Genomic DNA, 25,994 nt, shown 5'->3' on the forward strand with positions numbered 1-25,994 from the left:
GGGACATAAAGATGTAAAATCCTACGAAGAATTTTTCCAAAAGCTCATGAGCAGATTTGATGATAAGGACACCGAATGGTATTTTCAAGAACTAACTCAACTTAGACAAATTGGAACAGTGGAAGACTATGCTCGTAAAGTTCAAGAGTTATCAGTTATGGTTCCAGACCTTTCCCAAAAGAGACTCACTCATATATTTATAGAAGGATTAAAGGACTCCACCAGACACTCTGTTAAACCACATGAACAAACAAACTTGGAAGTAGCCATTCGAAAAGAAAAAATGGTAGAATTCAATCATTCAAAGGAAAGATCTAAGAATTCTTCAGCAAGGACAGAACATAGAGACAATAACTCAAGAAACGATCATAAAGAAAAAGAATATTATTTTTGCAAAGGACCGTGGACTGTTGGGTACCAATGCCAAGGGAAGGATGCTCTCAAGCAAAAAGAGGACATAATGAAGAAAGGCATATGCTTTAGGTGTAGAGAACCATGGGCATCATGTCATAAGTGTAGAAAAAGGAATCAAATTAATAGAATAGAAGCAACATCCGAGAGAGTAATAGAAGAATCGCATAAGAAAGCAAGACATGATCAGGGAGATCTGAACAATATCCAAGCACAAAATGAAGGAGAAAACCGATGGTCTTTTGAAGAGATTCCACTTGATGCATGAATTCAAGAAGGGAATTAGTAATCAATAATAGAAAAGAATGGAAGGGATTATCCAACTTCAGTAGTAGCTCTACCTAGTAATTAATTATGAGAATCTGTAATAATTATATTAATACAACTTTTCAATTGTATCCATAAGGGCTTAGGACGAGATAAAGTCTCTCCTAAGGATCATAAAGAGGGATAATTCTAAAGGAATATCCACAAGGGCCTAGGACGAGATAAAGTCTCTCCTAAGGATTAAATGGAGATGAATACTCCTAAAGGGATATCCATAGGGGCTTAGGATAGGATAAAGTCTCTCCTAAGGGATTATAAAGAGGGATTATCCTAAAGGGATATACAAAAATAAAGGCTCTAGGAAGAGATCAAGTCTCTCCTAAGGATTAATTACAGGCTTGAGGCCAGACAAAGTCTCTCTCGAGGTACATTTGTCAGGAATCATCATGGAGCTCCAGTATATCAAGATAAGTTCTCTCTTTAAATCGATCCTAGTAATTTATATTGAATCTTAGAATCTTTAAATTTATATGTTTATAACAATTTAATCACAAAGTTGAAATTATTTTTGCAGGACCATAGTGAGGTACATCGGCTCGATTACAAGGAGTAAATATTGAATTGCTTGAGGACAAGCAATTTGAGGAAGGGCAAACTGTCATGTCCCCTATTTTACCCCTTAGAATTTAATAATAAAGAATAAAATAAGGAGTCAATTTAATAAAATAAAAGGATATGATAGGAATAAATAATATATTGATATAATAATATGATATATTCTTGTATTATTATATTAATGTCCCCATTCTCAAATAAGATTCTATGATAATAATAATAACAATAAGTTATTATCAATATAATAATATGACATACTATAATATCATGTTCTAGATATATAATATATTATTAGAAATTAATAATATAATTACCTTGTTTAACAATTATAATTAAATATGTTAACATAATTATATATATAAGATTTAATGATAAATAAAGTAATAATAGAATAAAATTTTATAATATAACTTCTTATTATATGTTATAAACATAATAAAATTAGTGACATATAATATAACATTTTTTGAATCAATATAATAATATGATGAATATAATAAAATAATATCATTATTAAAATAATAATAAATTAAAAATAATTATAATAATTATAATAATAAATGATCATTGTAATTATAATATAATTGCATATATAAATTAAAATGAAGATAATAATAAACTAATGATCTTTGTAATTATAATATAATTGTATTTATTAAAAATAATATTGATAAATTAATAACTATTGCATATATATTTAGACATATATTATTTTATATATAGACATATATATATATATATATATATATATATATAGACACATATATATATATATATAGACATATATATATCATTAGGATTGATAATATCAATCATAATTAATGTTTGGATTAATTACATCCTTGTAATTAACCTCATTGTCCATATCATACTAATCATTCTCTCTTGAATCAAGCATTATAACTTTACTAAAATCAATCTTGCATTGGATCGAGATTATGATACTTGTATTATATAGATCGGCGACTATGTTTGTTTGACAAACAAACAAAACCAAATTAAAATCGGTGTTTATATTTGTTTGTTTGTTAAGCCATTAATACTTGATTAGGATCGGGACCTTCGGAAAATAACCACATCTAACCATCGTATCTTTTCAAATCGGATAGACATGTATGCCCTTATTATGGCTATTGGTGAGTATACTTATATGAACAAATTCAAGAGATACGAGGAGGAAAAAGATTGGAAAATGGTTCTATCTCTACAAATCGAACTTTAGAACATATTACCTACGGTCTATCATTTTCAGCAATCCACATGGAAGCAAGAATATTGACAAGGGACAAAGGAAAGCACACAGAATTGGGCAGACAGAATCCAACGTAACAAAGGAATTACTCAACCTTGCAAGAAACCAAACGTCTGCCAAGGAGAGTGAATATATTAACGAAACTCTATCAAATCCAAGGCAGTGACTACTCACATCAAGGCATTGAAAGACAACGGCAATAAGAAGTGATAGAACGGTAGACTAACCTGTATTCCAAACAACAAACAATACACTTGCAATTGAGAGTTGAGAACGTTATCCCATCATCCCAATCAATCCAAGCAAAGGAGATTACAATCCCCGAGCTTTTAAATCTGTGTGTGAGGACTGATATAAAGTGTGATAGAGGCATTATAAGAGTTGAGAGAAGATTCTTTTATGAGAAGGTTGCAGCAATTAATTTTATAGATTATAAAGTTGTAGCAAAGCATTGGCTTTAATCAGGTCTGGGGATCTTAAGGATAAGAAATTTAGTACCTATTATATAGAAGCAAGAACTTTGCAATTGAGATATAAGAATTGAATCTCAACTTCCATAAGATTGGATAGGGAACATTACACATTTTGTTGGTACCATCCCCACCGGGGTTTCCCCTTGGCCAAAGTTTCCCTAGTTAACAAAATATGATGTTATGAGTTTCTTTGTGGGATGTTTGTTATTGCTATTCAGCTTAACTAGTTATGCATGTTTAAGGTTAATTTTTTATATCCATATTTGGGTAAAAAATGTTGGAATACCAATTCAAACCCCCCCTCCCCTCTCAATATTCCTTATTTTCTAACAATCTCAACATAACATAATTCATAGAAGCACTCAACATGAAAAGCTTGCAACAATCACAATCAGCTTTCATCGCAGACTCTCTCAATGCAATGTTGTGATGGAAAATCTCAACATGACAAGACTAGAAGCTCTTACATCATGGACTCTCTCAACGTGATGTTCTCATGGAATCTCTCAGTATGACAAGCCTGCAAGGTTTGCAACTAGCTTACATCACGGACTCTCTCAGCGCAATGTTGTCATGGAATCTCAACATAGCATTCAACTCCCATCACAGAATCTCTCAACATGATGACATCATGGACTCTCTCTACATGATGTTCACCATGATTTCCTCATAAGTGAAGGAGTTATCAAGTTGTCCTTACAACTTTGATTAATTAATAAGAACTCATAATCAACAAGACAAATGACAATTGAGCCTCATTTTTAGCATGATACTCAATTTCTACAAAAAAATCAATGAGTGTAACAAAGGCAGAGATTCCATAAAGACTCCCTCTCAATAGAACCAACTTTGACCATCACAAGGAAACAACAGATGAAACCTTCCATTGAAGCTAAAATCATCTCCCTCTTAGTCAACATCCTCATCCAAAATGTATAAACTCTCATCATCCCATTGTGTCCTGCAACCGAGAGAGATTATCAAGAGATTAATCTAAAAGCCTACACCATTTCTATATGTATGAAAAATGGAATACTTATCTTTTTCACATAGACAAGTTGTTTGTGTTGAACATTCACAACTCTAATTCATACTATGAACATGTATCTCTTAGTATGACTTCACAGGCCTCACAGTCATATGTAAGCAACTCCTTGCTTGCCTCCTCACATGAATGCAATCATTCTAATGGTCTCTATAAGTAGTCCACCATGTACTATAGTAAGGAGGATACAAACAACAATCCTTGTTATCGACCCATCCTCAAGATCACCATACATAAAAGAAGCATGCTCCACAAGGTTTCCTGGACAATGCCCTTCCAATAATGAAAGATCAAAGCAAGGAAAAAACCTTTGTTTGGTGATAGAAGTGCCTCTTTAAAAAAACATCTTACTTCATGGCAAGTCTTATATGACTTGGGCTCGTTCTCAACACCATAATAATCATCACAAACAAAACAGAAACCAAGACACAGCAGTAACCATCTCAACAAAAACACAGTAGGAACCGTTTCAATAGATCCACGAACCAAAGTCTAGGGAAAATCTCCTGCAATGATCATATGTGCAGAATAATAAACAGTTAATAGATTCTATAGCAACAACTTGAGTCTTAACACCAGAAAAAGAAAAAAAGATAGGCTCCTTAATGATATCCAAAGCATACTAGCTGCTACAATCTATGTCCTTCAAATATGATGATGCTTCTTCCAACAACCCATTATAAACTTCTCCATTGGCAATGTTAAGATGAAGAAAATGATAACATCGAATTCAAATGACGCGAGCACAACCTCCTCTGAAGATACAATCCAAGTTGCATGACTTAATTTGATCATCTCTTGTTGGATTCAGATTACAAAGACATGGGATGCTTTGGGAGGTCACTCAATTGGTCCAACATAACATCTTCTAAAATTTCCTACAACTCCAACACTCCTCACACAACATTCAAGTACACTGGAAACAGAAATAATTATTCCTCATGATAAAAATCCGCTGACAATATCTTCTAATACTCCATGAGAAAATAATGGGATGATAACGAAAAGTAAAAGATAGGCAAGGAAGGCTCTATTAGAGACGTCAAGATTTTCTATCAGCAGAGACTTCAAGCGTCTCGACATGAAAGCAAGAACATGGGACCACTCGTCCAGGGTCTAAATAATCAAATTCATCCTGCCCTTGACTCTGGTGTAACACAAATCGAGTGGGGAGTCACCAGCTAAAACACTAATTCCCTTGTAGGAGTAATCACCAGTGAGGACACACCATACGGTCCATTCTGATTGCCATGATCAACCACCTTTTTCTTTCCTTTGTTTCTCTTGTTTGTGCAAACTACAACATTTCAATAATGATTAGACCAACTGACGAGACCCAATCATTTGATAGATGTCAATTACAAAAATACAAACATTAGTTACATAGATACAAGATTAGATTAAAATCAACTACGAATCATCATAAACAACACTGCCAGCAAGGATAGAAACACGTGAAATGACGTACCGCATAATCTACAATGTTTGTCCTCCACTCCAACCTTCATGATTGTCCATGCGAATTCTCCTTAGCTATCCCTGTGCTTTTGTCTCTTAATCTCTCCCTTAACAGAGATAGAGCTCATGCCAAACTAGTTTTAAAAAATACTAGCCTTCTAATCAATATCTGTCTGCAATGTTGCACTCGCTTTCAACTCCAACATCTGCCAAGCGAAAATGTACTATCATAGGAGTCATTTGAGATATGTATGATCATCATCACACAACTTTTCAACTTAATTTGAACTTTGAAGCGAATGAGTTGGGAAAGTCTTTCTATCAGCCCCTCAATCTCATCTTTCGAAGGACCGAAATGAGGAATCAGATCTCAAATAATCTCGCGAATGCTTTCCCACCACTAGAATTCATTTTGCATGAATGTATGGGGCTACTTAAACTTGGCCTCCAAGGAGGCTCTTCGACTTGGCAGCAAGGATGTGCTTCCTTCAAGAGATAACAGATCGAAATTTGGTTGTATACTAATCAATGATGATCTAGGTCTCCAAAGACTAAGCTTCATCCAAATAGTTCGACACTTCACAAGATTACGAAAACTAAAAATCAAATGCCAAGGAGCATTGCCATTTATGTCCATATTTTCTGGTCCATATAAATGTGATGAGGATGCAACTCCAGAGCGAACGTCTGATTTTCCTATAGAAGTGCGCTCTTCTTTCATGACCATGTTGTTGCACCTATGATCATGTAAGATATTACAATGAAAAAATACAAACATTAACAACAGCAACCACACTTAACTTCACAATAGAAACTAATAAAGCAGAATAAGATACGCTAATCGACTTTCAGCCAATGCTTCAAGAGAATAATCGATACACAGAGGAAGATTTCAACACTGAATATTTATCTTGCAAATATGAACCCTCAAATGTTGTTATCTAACCTTGCTCTAATACCATGTTAAGTTTACCCCAAAAATAAAGATAAACAACAATAGTGAAGAATAAAATACATGGAAGATAGATACAAGAGACACAAAATTATTCTAGGAAAACCCTTCTAAATGAAGGGGAAAACCCAGCCACAACCAAAAATAACCCTTTTATTGATCATAAAATGTTCGAGTGTACAATGCTTTTCGCTTTATGCGATATATATAACAAATCAAGAGACTCTTCACATTACAAATGAAGGTCTCTTCAAATTCCAAATACACAAGTCTTTGTATTTCCATATGCATGCCTCGACACATGTCGTATGACACATCTCTGTATTATCTCAATTATTATCACTAGTGTCCTCTTCAACTAAAGGTGACCATAACAGTTATATAGACCATATTCCTAAAACAAAGATAAAGATCTCTATTGCAGCTACAATCCTCAACAATGAGGTGGCGCCCACTTATCTTCAACCAACCAAATAATTCTAGTTACATATGTTCAAGCACACCCAATCATATTATGTCGAGTGTACACATTTTCTCATTGGCTCTCAAAAGCATTGTAATTTTCTCTTTCGCCCATTGGGAGGTGCCTTCACGTAATTGGATGATAGGGTGGCAACACTAATTAGGGTTTGTAATGAAACAATCTTGGCCCTTGATCTTGGCACTTCATTGTAGTTGAGCATCTATAAAAGGCCAAGGCCTTCTCATTTGTAAAGAATTAGATAATAAGATCAAAGAGGAGATCAGTATTAAGTAGAGTACGTACAAGGAGACATGTTGAAATAATTGTCATAATGTTATCAAATTGTTGATTCATTGTTGGTCTTCGTAATGGATTACTTGTGCTTCTTTAGAGTATTGCATGGTTTCTTTAATTCCTCACTTAGATTAAATTTCCTTTCATGTTCAATAGAAGTAGATGGATGACAGATATTGTTGCGTGGTTATTAAAGGTGGAGCTAATGTTCATTCCTTTTGATAATTGTTGATTGTAAGTAACAATGTAAAGTTAGTCTAGACTTAAATTGCAAGTGTTGGACTTTTATTGAAAATGTTCATTTAGATTGCATCTTCATAAGGTATTTGAATGAATATTGACAAAGTGAAAATCATTCTCGCTTTCATAGATGATAGCACCCTCCTATGCCTAGTTGACACAGCGAAGTTAGGATTGGTTAGAGTCTCACCTGGTCATCAACATAGTCTTACATTCTAAGAGTAGAATAGATTTCTAAACCCTTTCCTTTGCAAGTTATTTGGTTGAATAAGTATGATATCCATTGAATAAATAGTGTAAGTCCCTTTGAGATTACAGCATATCACATCATTAAATTGAGTGAAAGTTTATAATAAGAAGGAATCATGAGGTTGTGCTATTTTATCACACGATTCAAATACAGTGTTTAGCACATGGGCATACTTAATCAAGAGGGAGTTTATAATTTTGATATTTCATCTTGAAATAGTTGTCGTGGAACAAAACTCACATCAACACATGGTTTTGATGACTGAGAGTCAGGGCTATTGTTACAATGTTGTTATACTGATTTATACTGCTGCTATTATCATTTATGTTGTTATACTACTATTGTAACTTGTGAATCTGTGATTTATTTGCATATTGGTGTGTTGTTATCAGTTATTGACATCTCTCTCTCTCTCTTTCGCTCTCTATTTATAATATCTTATAATATTATAATATCTTATAATTTTTTTTTAAAAGTCATATAATATATATATTAAAAATTTGCATACAGTCGTCCCCTATATTTGGCCCTTTAGAAAACATCTCAGAAATGTGTCCCCTGTCATCCTCCTCTCCCCATCCCTGAAATGCCTCAGAACATATCTCCCTATTTTTGTATTCCCAGTCCTAAGTAACCACATCCTAATCATATTGGTGGGTAGTCCTGTGGTATTTGAGAAGCTAATTAAACCATTAAACAACTTTGTGCTAAATCTGTACACTGACATAATTAATTGATCTGCTGAAGTGAATGAATGTGATGACCATGCTTATAATTATGGGTACCATGTTCTGATGGCTTCATCCTAAAAATGCTTCCTGTTTTACATGATCCTGAGTATATATACATACTATCTTACAAAATATAAGTTTACCAACTCACAGTTACAGAGAACTAGTAAACACATGTATCATTAGCAAACAAAGTGCTTGCAGAAAGGAAAATAGTAATACTCATTGGAATGTTCTGCCAAAGTCCTTTATGTCATTTCTGGATATTCATACAAGCTCTTTCTCTCTAGAGGGTAAAGTAACTTACTGCTAATCCAATCAAAACAAATGCACGGGATTTTGTGTAATAATATATATTTCCATGTAAACAAAAAGAGGTCAAGGTAGGAAAATACCTGAGTCTCATTACAAAATCCTGTAGGAAATAGTGGACGAATGGATCTGTCAATCACACGGCCACACAAGAGCTCACGCTCCTTTGGGGCACCTTCTCTTCGCATAAAAGTATTTGGAATCTTTCCTTGTGCATATTGTCTCTCCCGATAGTCAACCTTCACAGAAATCAAAGAATATTACCATCAGAGATAACAGGATTCATGGTTATATCTGGTTTCTTGCATACACAATCCCAAAGACTGTCCTCTTCAACTTAAATCTTGATGTAGAAGGGAACTTGTTAATTTTCAACATTGAGAGAAGCTCTGTTGAATTGAAGTCTAGTTTCAGTTGCAAAAAAATTTACACTAAAGCAATCTTGCACTAGGAACCACAGTTAGATGACACTACTAAGGAATGCACAAAATCAACTGAATTTGCTGAAACTAAGCTTCAATATTGAGTCCCTCAAAACGCTATAAAAAAAATCAGAGCAGCAGGCATTTAAAATTATCTACATTTTATGTACTTCTACATGCAAGGATAGAAGAACAAACAAGAAGAATGAAAAATGAAATGGCTTATCTAAATTGGATCATAGCAATTCGTTATATTATAGATTAATGATAATACACAGATTTACTGAAAAACTGTAGAGGAAGATCAGAAACTACTCGATTTATAATAAAAAGGTGTTTCCATAGCATAGAAACAGAAACTACTAGTTTTTATAATTTAAAGGTGTCCCTATAAAATGTAGAAAATTGTTTTTTGTTGTTTGTATTCATATTGCTGATTACATTGCATTGTACAAAGCATACCTCAGTGCATAAATAGCAACTAGATACTCAAAGGTCACAAAATTTCAAATGCAATATAGTTTGTACAAAGTAAACCTATAAACTAAGTACAGAGTTATTAAAAAAAATGTAGACAATGACTCTTGCCACCACAAACTGTTGTTAGGTTGCAATTCCTAAAGATAAAGCTCCTAGTCCAAAGCCTCTCCTAAGTCATTCAACCTTAGGGTTTATTAATTGGATAAAGACATGGATGAGTATTTCAAGTATAAAGATATGGAAGATCCTAAAAAGGTCACATTTGCAAAGATCAAACTGAAAGGTCATGCCAACATTTGCTGGATGGACATACAACTAGAAAGAATAGGAAGAGAAAAATGAAGAGGACAAAGTATAAGATGGGATCTGATGGTGGAGAAGCTGATGAAGCAAATCATTCTAGTTGATTATGAGTTAGATTTGTTGAAAAGATGCAAGAATTGAAAGCAAGGTAGAAGTCCTGTTAAGTAATACACTGAGAAATTCTTAAGAGGTTATAATCAGAACAGGCCATGCTCAGCCCAACAAGAAGCACATAGCTCATTACATCAATGGGTTGAGGTCAACTCACGGAGGGCTGAGTTTGGTCAAAATGACTACCATAGATGATGCCTGCTAGTTTCCGATGAAGTAGACAAGAAGCTACAAATAGATTTGAAACAAGCAAAGGGTACAAGGTCTTGGTGGAAAGATTAGTAGAATATCCTATGGGGGCTGAAATGAAGATCAAAAGAAGAATGAAGGAGGCAGTACCAGCTAGAACCAAAAAAGAGACCATGCCGAACACTGTTGTGACAATAATATAGTCAACAAAGAGGAAGAGGAAGACCTAGAAGAGGAGGCTTTCATCAGACATGAATCCAATGTGGAGAAGAAGGATATCAGGCATATGAGCATCCAAAACATCAAGGAAGCACAAATGGAAGATCTGATGGTAATGCATGACTTGCACATGCAGATGAATATGTCCATCTGAGAATTTGGAGAAGCACAAAGAAGAAATAATATTTTCATTACGAGAACCTTGCTAAATGAAGAAAAACAGCCAGTTCAAAGGAAAAGTTTATCCCCCACAAGGTGCAAATGTGGAAATAAATGTAGTGATGTTATAAATGATAGAGGTAACACCAATAATCTAATATCAAGGGAGATGGTTAGAAAATTGCAAGTAAAGAGGAGGAGACATCCACATCTATATTAAGCTACATGGTTACAAAAACACAATACAGATGTGGTCAATGACCACTGATTAGTAAAGATAAGGATTGGGAATTATTATGATGAGGTACTGTATGACATCATATGTAATGTCCCCATTTTTGCCAACATTGGAGTTTCAGGGATTAGCCTATTATTGTGATCCTCGTACGCTAATTATTGTGGATAGAGGGTCTTCTGAGGTAGTGGATTGGCTTGAGAGGGGTCTTGTCTTCTCCATAATTCAATAAGCTATAGGTTGGTTTTTGTTTGGCTCAGATTGGACTTTGTTTGGGCTTAGTTTTGTGTACTTACTATTTGTGGTAAGTTGGATGTTGATTGAGATGGACCCTTCTACTTTTGGAAAGTGCATTTGGTCACATGGAGAAATAATAGGTATGACTCCTACTTTAAACAACATATTTAAATGATGAGTACTTTGGGAGTTATTATATTTTTAGTGGCCAAATTATTATTAATTTATTAAATGACTTATTATTAAGTTATAATTTAACTTTATAATTTCACTTAAGTTGAGAGTTGAGTTATCATTGGAAAGAGCCATTTACTAATTACTTAAGCCATGTCAAGTGAAAGAATCTAATGGAAGCTTCTAATTAATTTTGTATGGTGAAGCTTATTGAGTGAAGTTATATTTTGGCAACAAAATGGCATCTAGAGGTTATAAATACAAGCCCATTTGTTGAAAAAAGCATGCTTGAATATTTATTTTCTTCTGTTGCCTTTGTGGCTTTTTCTAAGTTTTGAATTTTGTGCCCTTGCTGAAGTATAAGACTCAGTATTCTAAGTTGTTCCATTGGATTTACAATTGAAGTATCGTAAATTTAAATTTGAGATTTTGTTTAGAGTTGGCATTGGCAATTGTGTTGAGCTATACAGTTGGTCATTTCTCCTACTATTTTACTATGGCTAAGGAGAGTTCTGTGTTGAAGAATTTCACTGGCATTGGAAAAATTTATTAAATTTGTACCTACATTTTCTGTTCGAAGGGATTGGCTGATTATTGAAGTCTATAGGCAACATTTGGTTAAATGAGCTTCACATTTGCAAAATTGGAAGGTTGTGATTCATTTGGGTGCGCTAAGATTAGAATTTGAAGAGATTGGCATCCATCTTGGCATTACACTCCAAGTTGTCTTTGATGAAGAAGTTGGTTAGTTATTGAATATTTCATTTCCAGATTTATTGTGTCTACCTGCAACACTAGTGTCATGTCCAATAAATGAAATTGTGCTAAGGCATTTAATAAAGTGGGAAGTTGCTCATTAATTGTTTGCCAATATTCTGATATCAATGTCCAGTCAATTTGTGAATGTATCAAATTATTGAAAGAGTGGAGAATCAATTCTCATACTGGTATTATATATAGTTAAGTGCACCTATCCATCTCCAGTTCATTTGCTTGATTTCGAGTTCACTTGCCAAGTGTTTGACAAATTGTCAAACATCTAAATAATTGATGTATTTTGGAGTGAGTTATAACCCGCTAGGGTTATTACAGTGGTATCAGAGTAGTTTCCTGCCAGCCTGCAAGAATTGGGCTCAGTTATTATTTTGATCAGTGCTTACTTCATAGATGGTCAGATTGATTTTGTGATTCGGTTTTCAGTGTTATGGATGGTGACAGGACACTTGGTATTCATTATACCCGCAAAGAGCGTACTTCTCCGCCTAGGGATGGGCCTAGGGATGGAGAATCTGAGATACAGGGTATCATGAAACAATTGGATGTGTTGGTGAATGAGCTGAATCAAAATCGCAAACAGAATACCCAATTGATTTCAAATCCAAGGTTTGATCAAAGCATGATATCGCTTTTTTCGAAGAGCGAAATGTGATGATATAGTTGTGGTCACAAATGTGCGGTATATTTTATGAGTCACTGCATTCGCTGGGAACAGTTGAGGTGTAATGTGATGAGAATTCATGTCATGTTGAGTTAGATGATGCAGTTGTTAGCATAAGTTTCCAGGATCATGTATTTGATGGTGATGCAACCATAGTGGGAGTGGAGCATACAAGGATACTGTCATATCAACAACCACTTTTGTGTTAGTTGAGCCATCTAGCAAGGAGTTTAGTAGCATGCATGTGGTTGTAGATGTGTGCTCTAATGATTGTACACTTTTTATTGATGATGAGGTGAGTGATGTAGCGTCAGAGTTATGCTATACTATCAATCGACACAGTATTGATGTTCACTTCATAGACAATTTTATATTCGAGATGGATGCAGCATTGTCTTATGACAATCCGCTATTTGAGATTGATGTCGATCACTCACCAGAGTGGAGTTGGACTCAGTTTTCACCATTTGCAAATTCGGTTCAATTTTTTGTTGCAGCAGATGGTGATGTTCCTGCATCCACAACTTTTGACATGGCTACACCTATTGTTGATACAATTGGCATGAGTGCATATGGATCTCCTGTAGCTACGTCTTTTCCTAGGATTGTTGGAGATGATTAAGATTCCACTCTAGTATATATTATGTGGGTGTAAACAGGGAAGAAGAGGATGCATAGATCTTCTATGAAGTTGCCTTCTGGTGACATAACTTCTAAATCAACACAAGTTTTGGGTGCTATGCTGCAGGACATGTGGTTGGTCCTGATGATGCTTGTTTGCAATTGGTTCAGTGTTGATAGGAATGTCATACACTTCTTCATTTGGGATCCAGGTGGAGGTTGGAGTTCACTATATTGCTAGATTGCTTGAGGACAAGCAATCTCGAAGAGGGAGAACTGTAATGTCCCCATTTTTTCCAGCATTGGAGTTTTAGGGATTAGCCTACTATTGTGATCCTCGTAGGCTAATTATTGTGGATAGAGGGTCTTCTAAGGCAGTGGTTTGGCTTGGGAGGGTCTTGTCTTTTCCACAATTCAGAAAGCTACAGGTTGGTCTTCGTCTGGCTCAGATTGGACTTCGTTTGAGCTTAGTTTTGTGTACTATTTGTGGTAAGTTGAATATTGATTGAGATGGACCCTTTCTATTTTTGGAAAGCGCATTTGGTTACATGGAGAAATAATAGGTATGACTCCTATTTCAAACAACACATTTAAACGATGAGTATTTTGGGAGTGTTTTTTTTTTTTTTTAATCAATAAATGGCAAAAGCCTTAATTTTATTTACTAATATAAGTTTTTTACATATCCACCGTTCAAACGGGCACTGGTAGGAAAGAACGGGGAAGAAAACCTCCAGTCTTGCCCGGGACAATGTCCTTTATTTTACATGTATCTTAGGGGCATGCCCCAGCAATTACATCATGTTTTAATATCGCTTTTACAATTATCACTTTGAACCATTTATCATACAATTTACAAATATGGTAGTTTCCAATGGATTTCATGAGCCACTGTTATAAAAGGGCGAGTACCAAGAAGATTATCTTTGACAATTGCTGCTTAACTTGCTTTTAACCTGTTTGCTTCAACACAAAACCAAACAAGAGATACTTCCAAAGAGAGGGAATTAGTATTGTTGGAACTCAATATAAAGTTTTAGGTTAATACCTCATGATAATATCACAATCATTCGATTTTGGAACATTTTATATTTATTATTTTTGTATGAATTATTTAATCCTCCATTCTTCAGATTGAGATCCATTAGATGTCACTGGATCAAAGAAAGAGGTAACAATTTATGGTGGAAATTTGTAATAACTTCACATCCTATATTTAACAAAACATCCATTTATCTATGTTGACACTCATATATACATGCTTACTCATACTGACATATATATATCAATGCCCCACATATAATTACATATGTTCCTCTTTTCTAGACTGCATAGTTATTACCTAATCCTTACCATTTTGTCATCCATTGAAAACCATATCAAGTAACGACTAAGTGCTGAGAAAAGGCCTATAAGGTAATAACAAATAAAGACACGGAAGGGCTATTGTAAGCTGAGAGTGAATTTTCACAGATATAGCGTTATTGTCCGCATAGAAACCTTCCAGCAATTACTGACAGCATGAAAAATAGGAAGTGAAAAAAAAACTTATACAGGAAACAAGATGATTAACAGCTTGGTCAATATATGCCTCACCGGTTCAAATTAAAACATAAGATTAATCTATTAATCATGCTGTGTTATATCTATCCCATAAGATTGTTTTACTATAATATGGAGCAGAGAAGGTTGCCATAAAAGAGAGGATTTTCTATGAGTTGATCAGCTCTTACATATACTGTTAACCTGTACAGATTTATCCATATACATATAGTTAAACCCTATTTCCAACAACCTTAGTTCTACAGAGTTTCAAAGAGCTGTTACTTAAGGAAAACCTACTACATTTTAATCAAAATTTGCTCTTATCTAACCTGTTCTAAGAGATTCAAATTGAGAGCAAACAAAATTACTCTGTTTCTACAGTTTTCTCTTTAAACACCATGATAATTTCTGAAATATCCATTCGATCTTCTGACTGGAAGTTGGGGGGAAACACATATGCTGTTCTGGCTTTACTGGATTTATCCAAATTGGGAGTGCAAAAGGAGAGTGAAGGAAGATTATCAAAATCTGAACCCAGTTCTATGTAAGCTCTGGTAGATGTGAGATAATTAAGAAGCCATTCCTGGCTATTATCTTCAAGGATTCCTCTCCATCGCAACAAAAAGTGGATGCTTGTGTCCATGTTTGCCCACTCCTTGTTGAAGGTGGGAGGGTCGCGGATAAGGATAACAGGGCGAGTGGGGTGTAAAGTGGTATAAAGAATTCCTGGGGGTAGAGCCATGTAAAGTTCAGGAAGAGGAATGCGATTTTTGTTATCGATACTCATTATTGCCTCTTCCAACCCTATTAGCCATACAGGATTGAAGATATTGTAACAGAGACGAATAGTATCCCATTTATCAATTTTTGCCCTTATCATGCAGCCTATGAACGATCCTATAACATCACTGTTTGTTCTCCATGTGTATTCATACCTGAAAACGCTATCTCTAATTGCCCTACTAATCGCAACTCTTGTCATGTCATCAACTGGGCTAAGGATCCGAGTCCATCGTTCCGATGTTATATTCCCCCTAAATGCCATAGTTCGGTTTTCATTTGCATGATACGGGCTGATGAACGCTTCCATTGTTCCGGCTGAGGTGAGGTAGAAAGAAACACGGGATGCAGATTTAGCTTAGTATATAGGGCCCATGGTTCTAGAGAATTTGAGGAGCTTCTAGAGGTTCTAGAAAGTTCCATTCAAGCTTCCTAAGAATTCAAAAGCCTAATTTTGTTCTATTTATTAAGAGGTTCGAAATATTCAATGTTATTCGTAGGGTTAAAATCAAAACCTTATACCAATCTTTAATCTTCAATTTATTTGTTCTGAAAACAATATGTTATCCCTTCCATTTCAACTTATTATTTGAGCAGTTAGGGACTAATCTATGGTTTTAGCCTTTTAACGTAAGGGGCGTTAGAATCTATGTACTCCAAACCATATTTATAATTTCATATAGCCTGCTATACATAAATATAATAATTTATCTATATATAACAAGGTCACCGGGAGACGGGGAGACTTTGAGGTCTCCGGTACTGGTACTGGTACCGGTACGGCAATTTTTCAAATAGGAGACGGGGGTACTTGGAGACGGCAATTTTTTTTTTTTTTAAAAATAAATTTTTAATAGTTTAAACTTAAAGAGTCTAATACTAAAAGTAAGTACAAAATTTCAAAATTTCAAAATAGTAATACCGTAAGACTAAAAGACTAAAGTAAATAATAAATTAATAATACTAGTGTTGTCACATTAAAAATTAAAATAGATTCATAGAGTCAAACTGTCAAAGATTATAATAATAATAAGCGGTCAGATACAGAAGTACATTACTGAAATAGATTTTAAAACCTGACAAATTGGCATTGCTACAAAAAATTTGTGAAAATTATTGAATTATTCAACATCGATGCATGCATAGAGACACACTTAGGATTTCTATTTTCTAACTAAGAGTTAGGATTGCTTAGTTTAAAAGGGAGTAAATCATTTTGTAATAGTGTTTTTTTTCCAATTACACAGATTCAACTAACAAAGATTCCTATATTGGTACTAGGATATTGCCAACAGCAGATAAACAGGTACGAATAACAAATACGACTTATACATCAAACTGAAACATGATATCCTCTTGAAAAAACAGAAATATGGGACCAAATACATTCATGTTAACATACATAAAACCTCTAGTCTATCACTGTTATCCCTGAGTCTTTATCAGCAAATAGATGCGTGGTTTTCATGAGGAATAATACTATTATCAAGCATTTGCATATCAGATTTCTGTAACATACGTAATACTATCTTCTAATGCACGAACAACAGTTTTTGCACCCTAATTCCTCAGTTGCATAAATTTATGTGATTTGGGATCTTTACTGCAATCCTGTACAGCTTCCAATATGTTGTCTTAGACTTGTATCGTGTTCCTGTAGGTGACGTACATCACCAAGCAGTTGTTACGGAATTCATATAGTACCTTAGATTTTTGCATTAAAAACATTTAAATGAGGGCTAAAATATATAAAATTATTTAATATTATATTTTACATTTATATTTTATCAGGAGACTTCGGGGAGACTTCACTTTTTGGATTAGGAGACGGGGAGACTTCAGGAGACTTCGTCATGAAGTCTCCAACCTTTTTTGAGGTCTCCGGAGACGCGAAAAGTCTCCGAGACGCGTCTCGGTCTCCGAGACGCCACTTTTAGGGGGGAGACGGGTCTCCTGGTAACCATGATATATAATAATCTTATATGAATCTATGCTTATATGTTCCTGAAGTACATGGAACTTGAGTATTTCTATTAGGGTTCCTAAAAATATTAATTTGTTAGTTTATTATTTGATTAAGTAAAAAGATGTCGTTGCCATTCGCTCCTTCATTGGCCAACTTATCAGCCTCACAATTTCCTTCACGGTAGATATGTTGAATAATAACTTCTTCTATTCTGTCTAATCTTTTATTTACTTCTTCTAATTTAGAGTTGATTTTCCAATTTGGAGTGGATCTTTTCCTAAGGGCATTTAGGGTGATTTGTGAATCTCCTTCGATTATTAATTTTTTAATTTTATGTTTATTATAGTATGAAAGTCCTTCATTTACTGCTTCTAACTCTGCCAAGTTATTGGTTGTAATACCTAGGGGTTTTGCTTTTTTGACAATCCATTGTCCCAAATGATCTCTTAGGATAAACCCTAATCCAGATACCCCTAGGTTTCCGCCGGAGGCTCTATCAAAATTAAGGTTTTTCCACCCTTGAGGGGGCGGTTCCCATTTGCATTCTTTGCGTGCTGAGTTATTCTTAGAATTGTAATATAATGGAGGATTAATTAACTGATGTCAATGTTTTTTGATTTCTGCATCCCAAGTTGTAAAAGTGCCTTCCTGTTTAGGAGTAACTCTGAGGTAATTATTTAAGACTTCAGTTATGGCTATTTCCATTTTATTAACTAATTGAGAGATTGTCATTTCAGTGTTATTGAATATTCTTCTATTTCTCTCTTTCCATAATTCCCAAGTTACAATTGCAGGAGTGACATTCCAAATTTTATCATAAATGTTTATCTCTCTGCTTTTGGGTCATCCATTGATATGATCCTTCCAAGTCTCAAGAAGTGGCATTGTCTAGCTGAGTTTTCTCTTGATCCTATGCCAGCATTCATTGGAGAAGCTGCATTGGTAAAGTATATGATTTACTGTTTCATTGTTGTTGTTGCATAGAGAACATCTAGAAGGACCTTGGAATCCCATTTTAATAATTCTATCAGCAGTGAGAATACGGTTTTGGAAAGCCGCCCATAGGAAGATTCCTGCTTTGGGCAAAATGGCAGGATCCCAACAGAGGTTCATAGGGATGTTGATTTCCTCCCATCTTTGGGAGTTGAGGATCACATTGTATCCTTCTTTAACTTTATATGTTCCGTCATTAGATAGAGCTCATCTTAAGTTGTCCTCTCTGTTAGTAAGATGGATTTTCCGATCTTGGAGAATATCTTCTAGCTTGGATTGATCGATTATAGATATGTTAGTATTGGATAGGGGTAGTATCCTCATTTGATGGATCATGATCCACATAATCTCTTACTTTTGTCCCCCATCTCTCTTTCAGGAGGTTCATTGTTTGATTGGAAATTTTATACGTTTCAAGGTGAGGAAGCCCATTCCAAGAATCTTCCCAAAAGAGGGCTTTATTGCCATTTCCAATGTCCCAAGTTGCATGTTTTGAAATGATATGGCGACATTTTGTCAGAAAATTCCAAAAATCTAATCCTCGAGGAGGGTTTTTAATTCTAAATAAGGAGGTTGGATCATCAAGATTTAGGTATTTATTGTATAGGATTCTGGACCATTTACTATCCTTGTCCTGAAACATGCGCTATGCCAGTTTAGCCCCTAATGCTTCGTTTTGCCATTCTAGGTTTTTTATGCTTGATCCTCCCATCTTCTTTGGTCGACATATATTTTCCCATTTAATTAAGGCTGCTTTCTTTTTATTTTCAGTCCCATTCCAAAAGAAGTTTTTTAGTTTGGCTTCAATTTTTTTACTAGTATTTTTAGGGATTTGTAGACAGGATAACTGATATGTCGGAAGTGCTAATAGGACTGCTTTAATTTTGGTAGTTCTGCCGGCTTTTGTTAACCATTTCCCATTCCAACTGTCTGTGTGTTTATTAATTTTGGAGAGGACATCTTGCCAACCTGGATTTTGATTTTTTTCATCTCCTATGTATATCCCTAGGTATTTACATGGAAATTTTCCTTTTTTATACCCTAGTAAATTGCATATTTGATCTTCCTGATTGTTTCCTGGGTTCAGAAAGAAAATTTCTGATTTTTCTGCATTAATTTTTTGTCCTGATGCTTTGGTGTAATTATCTATGATGGTTTTGTAATTTCTCGCTTCATTGGTAGTGCTAAGCCCAGCCATAATAATATCGTCTGCAAATTGCTCATGAGTTGTGTTTTCAACATTTTCTGTTACCGGAATGCCTTGAATTTTGGATTGGATTAGTTCTACCCAAGGTTTCAGCCATTATTATAAAAAGAAAGGGTGAAATTGGGTCACCCTGTCGTATGCCTCTTGAAGCACTGAAGAAACCTTCAGGGGTTCCATTGATGAGTATTGAAAATTTTGGTGTAGCTATACATTGGTAGATGAGGTTTATCCATCTTTTTGAGAATCCAAATTTCTCCATAGTCTTACATAAAAATCGTCAGTCTACTTTATCATATGCTTTTTGAATATCTAGTTTGAGGAACATGCATGTTTCTCTGTTTGTCTTTGCTGAGTGAATTGTTTCCTGTATAATAGATATTCCATCAATTATGGATTTTCCAGGCATAAAGCCTGTTTGTTCTTTCGATATAATTTTAAATAAAAGAGTCTTGAGCCGGGTGTCTAGGGCTTTTGATAGGATTTTGTATAGAGTATTACAGAGAGCTATAGGTCTGTAGTCCCCAGGGGTTTCAGTATTACTATTTTTCGGTATTAGTGTCAAGAAAGTATGATTAATTTCTTTGAGTGTGTGTCCCCCATTTCTAGTAGCTTCTATGGCAGCCCAAAGCTCTTCCCCAATAATACCCCAGCATTTTTGATAAAAGAAGGCTTGGAATCCATCCGGACCGGGGGATTTATCTAGGTTCATGCTGAAGAAGGCTGTCCTAATTTCTTCCAAAGTGAATGTTTTATTTAAGAATTTGTTGTCATCATCTGAGATAATTTTGGGGATATTACTGAGCATTTCCTGCTGAGCAGTAATATGAGATGTTTCATAATTATTGAGACAATCTTGAAAAATACTCTATTATTTCCTCAGAGATCGTAGGAGGTTCCAATGTTAGGTTTCCTTCAGAGTTTTTTATATGAGTTATGAGTCTAAGATTACGATTATGGAGAGTACTGTTATGAAAGTATTTTGTATTTCTGTCCCCTACTTCTAGCCATTTTTCTCTTGATTTCCGGCGCCAGAAGATTTCTTCTTTTGCTAATATTTCTTCTTGTTTAATCATTAATTCTTTTTCTTTTATGTATTTGTTATTATCCATGCCTTCCCCAATTACTTCATTATTGAGGTTTTTTAGTTCTTCTTCTATTTCAAGTTTTGTTAAGAAAATATTTTTGAAGTGCTCTTTATTCCATTCTTTTATTTTATTTTTTAGGTTTTTCATTTTTGTTATCAAGCAGAACATTTTTGATCTTGACGGTTTATCTGTTTTCCACCATTTCTTAATTTGAATCATAAAAGTTGGATCTAGGAACCACATTTTTTCACATTTAAAGGCATTTCTTATTGGTTTGTTGGGTTCTACGATATTAAGAGTACTAGGAAAATGATCAGATCCTGATATTGGGAGAATTTATGCCATAATATCCATGCCCAGGCTGCTTAAATCTCCTTTAACTAGGAATCTATCTAATCTCTCTGCAATGTAATCGAAATCTTTTCTTCTGTTATTCCATGTGAATATTCCATTTTTTGTTGGTATATCTGTCAGCATATTTTTTCCTGCCCAGCTTTTAAAGTCCCTGTTTATCTGTGATAACATTTGCTTTCCACCATACTTTTCTTCTTTATTCATTATTGCATTGAGGTCTCCTCCTAGAAATACTATCATATCTGGATGATTAGAGAGAAAGCCACTGATCTCTTGCCATACTGTAACTTTGTCCCTAGAGGAAATGGGACCATAGATATTAATTAGTAGAAATTTTACATTGTTTTTGAGACTTGTCACTCTGCTGCTTATCCAATTAGAATTTTTGTTTATTATAGTGAGACTAACCTTCCGAGGATTCCAAATTATTCCTAGACCTCCTGATGCTCCCATAGATTCTTTGAAGTCTGACTGCCATTGTTTTAATCTTTTCCCCAGTTTAATACTTTTTGCAATATCTAATTTAGTTTCCTGAATGATTATAATTTCTGACTCAAAAGCTATTAAATTTTGTTTTAATAGCCTTTTTTTGCTAGGGGCATTTAGCCCTCTAGCATTCTAGGAAGTGATCTTCATTGTACATTGGGAAGGCTCTTCCCCTTCTCTGCATTTAATAAATCATTGATTTTCTGTTGTTCTTTGGCTTGTCCTGCTACTTCTCTTAATTCTTTAAGAGACTTCCTCCCCCTTCTGCTTTTAATTTTGCCACATTTAGGGTGTTTACATCCTTCTTCATTAGTAGCTATTCCCAGCATCTCTGAAGTGATCTGTTTGGTTTCATCTTCATTGCTTTCCGGTTCATCCATTAGTAGGTCATTAATAAGAAAATCAATTAAATCATCCTCCTTTGTTTCATAGTTCCAATATCCTTCTTCTATTTCTTCTTTTCCTACCAGATTAGGAGTATGATTGGTTCCCGTATTATCCATTCCTTCCTTCACAGGTGTATTGGATTTAAGTTCTTTTTTTATTTCCTTTACCTCTCTTTCTGATAGGCCTGCTTCTTTTAAAATCTCAATTATTTCAGGTAATTGCATTGTCGCTTGCATTTCAATGCCCGTAGTCTGACTTTTCCCCAGTTCTTCAAATATATCTGAGTCATCCATTGGGGTTTGCCAGAATTTATAACTCTTTTTCTTATTCTTTTTGCGAATTGTTCCATTGCTCATCATCCGCTGCTGGGATTTTAGCTGATTTCTGGATAGGGGTATCTGTGCTTTTTAGAGATTCTATGTATTCTTTTGTTTCTACTTGCATGTCCTCAATATCCAATGGTTCCTAATTGTCCTCTTCTTGAGTTAGGGGGTTTATAATCTGAGTATCCTCCCCAGTTTTGCAATGTTCTTTGTGCATTTGTTCTGAGATGACTAACAAGTCTTCAATATCGCTCTGAGTGATTGCAATTTCATAATTTAGTGCCTTGAGTTTATTCTTATTAGTCTCCAATTCCTCAACATTATTTCTGCATTTAGTGCATTGATTAATAGCTGGTAAAATATCTCGTTCTATTGCCTCGTGTTCTTCGAGATCGTCATTAGTTATCCCTTCCTAAGAGTCCTTTGGCTCCTCTATACAATGTTCTTCTATTTCTGATTTTTTATATAATTTCCAATCTGTTGCTTCATTATTAGTTCCTTTTCTCTGATGACGAAGCTGAGCATGTCTTTAATGTTTGTAGCTTTAAATCCAACTTCAGTGCTAGGAATGATTATGCCGAAACATTCTCCCTCATAGGTTAAAAATTCTAGGTTATAAATTTATCTATTTGTAATTAATTTTTTGATTATAGGTTTTGTTGGCTTACAATCTGATTCTATCAAGAATTTGATGGTGCTTTCTTTGTAATAATCAGATTCTATACCAATTAACTTACCTAAAAAATTTCCAATTCGTGTTAGGATTTTAAAATGTTTAATTTCTGGAGGGAAATTTTTACATTTTAACCAGTAGGCAGTTTTGTTAGGTTTACCTTCAAACCAATTAGGTTCCCATAGTAAAAATTTAACTAAACATCCTTTATAAAAACAATTTGCCATTTTGGCTAATAAATTCCTAGTTCGCATTGATTTACAGAGAATAAATAATGAGCTTTTTGCAAAGAAACTTATACTTACCTGGTCCTGACAGTATTTTTCTATTCTCCTTTTTAGATTCGGGATATATTTGCTAGGGCCATTCCACACTACGTAAAGCCCCCTTTCTTCGCATTCTTTCCAGCTTTCTTCTATGAACATGTCACTAATAATCAGTGTATCGGCAAAGCTATTATCTGGCAACTGGTTTTGTTTCGAAGATTCCATATTCCTCTTATGTGGAGGGATATACAATTTTTTGTTCGTCAAAGGTCCATGTTCCATTTTTTCCTTCAAAATTTGTCATGGCCCTATTGTCGTACGGTTAGCTTCAGATATGTAAAGTGATGGTGATATTGTATTACCCTCCTTTTGCTTTTTGCATTCTGTGCCGTCTCCATCTTGTGTATTTTGGATCTCAAATTTTAGGTCTTTTTTCTGATTTCGCCAATTTTGCTTTTTCTGCATCGACTGGTGGTTCTGGCGTTGTTTTGATATCTTCTTCTTCCTTTGAACAATTTGCCATCCTTCCTCTGCCTTCGATGGATATTCTTTATTTTTTTCCTTGTTTAAGATCTCAAGCCTTCTGTTTTCATATGCTTCCACAATCTCCTTGAAAGAGTTAATTCGACGAGCCTTATTATCTGATAGAATTTCAAATTGGTTGAATGTATTGATGCGATTCCCATTAGCTCTTGTTTCCTCATGCCCTTGCGTATTTCTATGATTGACATGATTAATGTTTACTTGGTGTCTATGGTTTTCTGCTTTGTTGTTAGGGTTTGGATTTGGATTGTTTATGACTGTCGTTTGTTGTCCTTTATTTCGTGCTTTCTAATGCAGTTTCGAATCCGCAGTATTTAATTTGATTTGATATCTCTACTTTTTTGCCAAATTCGCATTTCGCTCTTTTCCTGCCATTTTCGCTGCTAGAAAAAAACTTAAAGCCAGTATGGAGTTATTATATTTTTAATGGCTAAATTATTATTAATTTATTAAATGGTTTATTATTAAGTTATAATTTAACTTTATAATTTCACTTAAGTTGAGAGTTAGTTATCATTGGAAAAAACCATTTATTAATTACTTAAGCCATGTCAAGTGAAAGAATCTAATGGACGCTTCTAATTAATGTTGTGTGGTGAAGCTTCTTGACTGAAGTTATATTTTGGCAACAACAAGGGCATCTAGAGGTTATAAATACAAGCCCATTTGTTGCGAAAAGCATGCTTGAATATTTATTTGCTTTTGTTGCCTTTGTGGCTTTTTCTGAGTCCTAGTTTTTGTGCCCTTGCTGAAGTTTAAGGGCCTGAATTCTAAGTTGTTCTATTGGATCTATAGCTGAAGTATTGTAGATTCAAATCTGAGATTTTGTTCTAAGTCGGCATTGGCAATTGTGCTGAGGTATACAATTGGCCATTTCTCCTATGGTTTAATTGTGGCTAACGAGAGTTTTGTGTTGAAGAATTTCACTGGCATTGGGAAAAATTATTAAATTTGTACCTACATTTTCTGTTCGAAGGGATTGCCTGATTATTGAAGTCTACAAGCAACATTTGGTTAGATGAGTTTCAGATTTGCAAAATTGGGAGGTTGTGATTCATTTGGCTGCGCTAAGATTAGGATTTGAAGAGATTGGCATCCATCCTGACATTTCATTCCAAGTTGTGTTTGATGAGGAAGTTGGTTAGTTATTGAATATTCCATTTCTAGATTTATTGTGTCTACCTACAACACTAGTGTCATGTCCAATAAATGAAATTGTGCTAAAGCATTTAATAAAGTGGGCAATTGCTCATTAATTGTTTGCCAATATTCTAATATCAATTTCCAGTCAAATTGTGAATGTATCAAATTATTGAAAGAGTGGAGAATTAATTCTCATATTAGTATTATATATAGTTATGTGCATCTATCCATCTCCAATTCATTTGCTTGAGTTTCGAACTCACTTGCCAAGTGTTTGACAAATTGTCAAACATCTGAATAATTGATGTATTTTGGAGTTATAACCAGCTAGGGTTGTTACATCATATCTATGAAAGCAATCTCATATTGTTAGGGCGATTGTGGTAGTTTGATCGTGTAGTGCATGATGACCATGCCAACACCTATTCCCTACAAAGGAAGGGGTTCACCACAAGTTGAAATTCTTGAAGAGGTTGGAACAAAAGGTATTAAGTAATGCAAGAATTTGTTTAGTTCATGTCAAAGAACTTTTTAATGGTATAAAGCACAAGCATATATGATTTCTCTTGCTTCTTAGAGTCAACAAGAAAGAAGATGAAGATCTCCTAGAAAAAATATTGGATCTGTTGGGAGCATTCTAGCACATTGTATCAAATCATGTATTTGGAAGTTTACAACCAATGTGGAAGATTAGTCAGAAGACAGATTTAATACCATAAGTCAATTCAACAAAAAAAGCAACCCGTAGAATGACTATTGCAAAGAATGAGATCAAAAGAAAGTTCATCAGCTACTGAAGAAAGGACTAAGCAATAAATCTTAAGTCCATGTCTGGTACCTACAATACAAGCACCAAAAAAAGATGGGGGGTGGAGAATGCGTACAGAATCCC

General features: G+C 34.6%; 1 protein-coding gene across 1 annotated transcript in view; it reads right to left on the reverse strand.

Annotated features, from left to right (window-relative positions):
• Positions 1 to 25,994, reverse strand: part of LOC149578676 (polyribonucleotide nucleotidyltransferase) — a 273,752-nt gene that overhangs the window by 159,817 nt on the left and 87,941 nt on the right. Inside the window, exon 5 of the mRNA XM_089831043.1 lies at positions 8,847 to 9,002. Coding sequence (XP_089687169.1) covers positions 8,847 to 9,002 — 156 coding nt within the window. The remainder of the gene's footprint in view (positions 1 to 8,846; positions 9,003 to 25,994) is intronic.

The sequence above is a fragment of the Cupressus sempervirens genome, chromosome 1 (genome assembly GCF_028749045.1).
Source record: "Cupressus sempervirens isolate cs-2001-9-10 chromosome 1, ASM2874904v1, whole genome shotgun sequence".
NCBI lineage: Eukaryota > Viridiplantae > Streptophyta > Pinopsida > Cupressales > Cupressaceae > Cupressus > Cupressus sempervirens.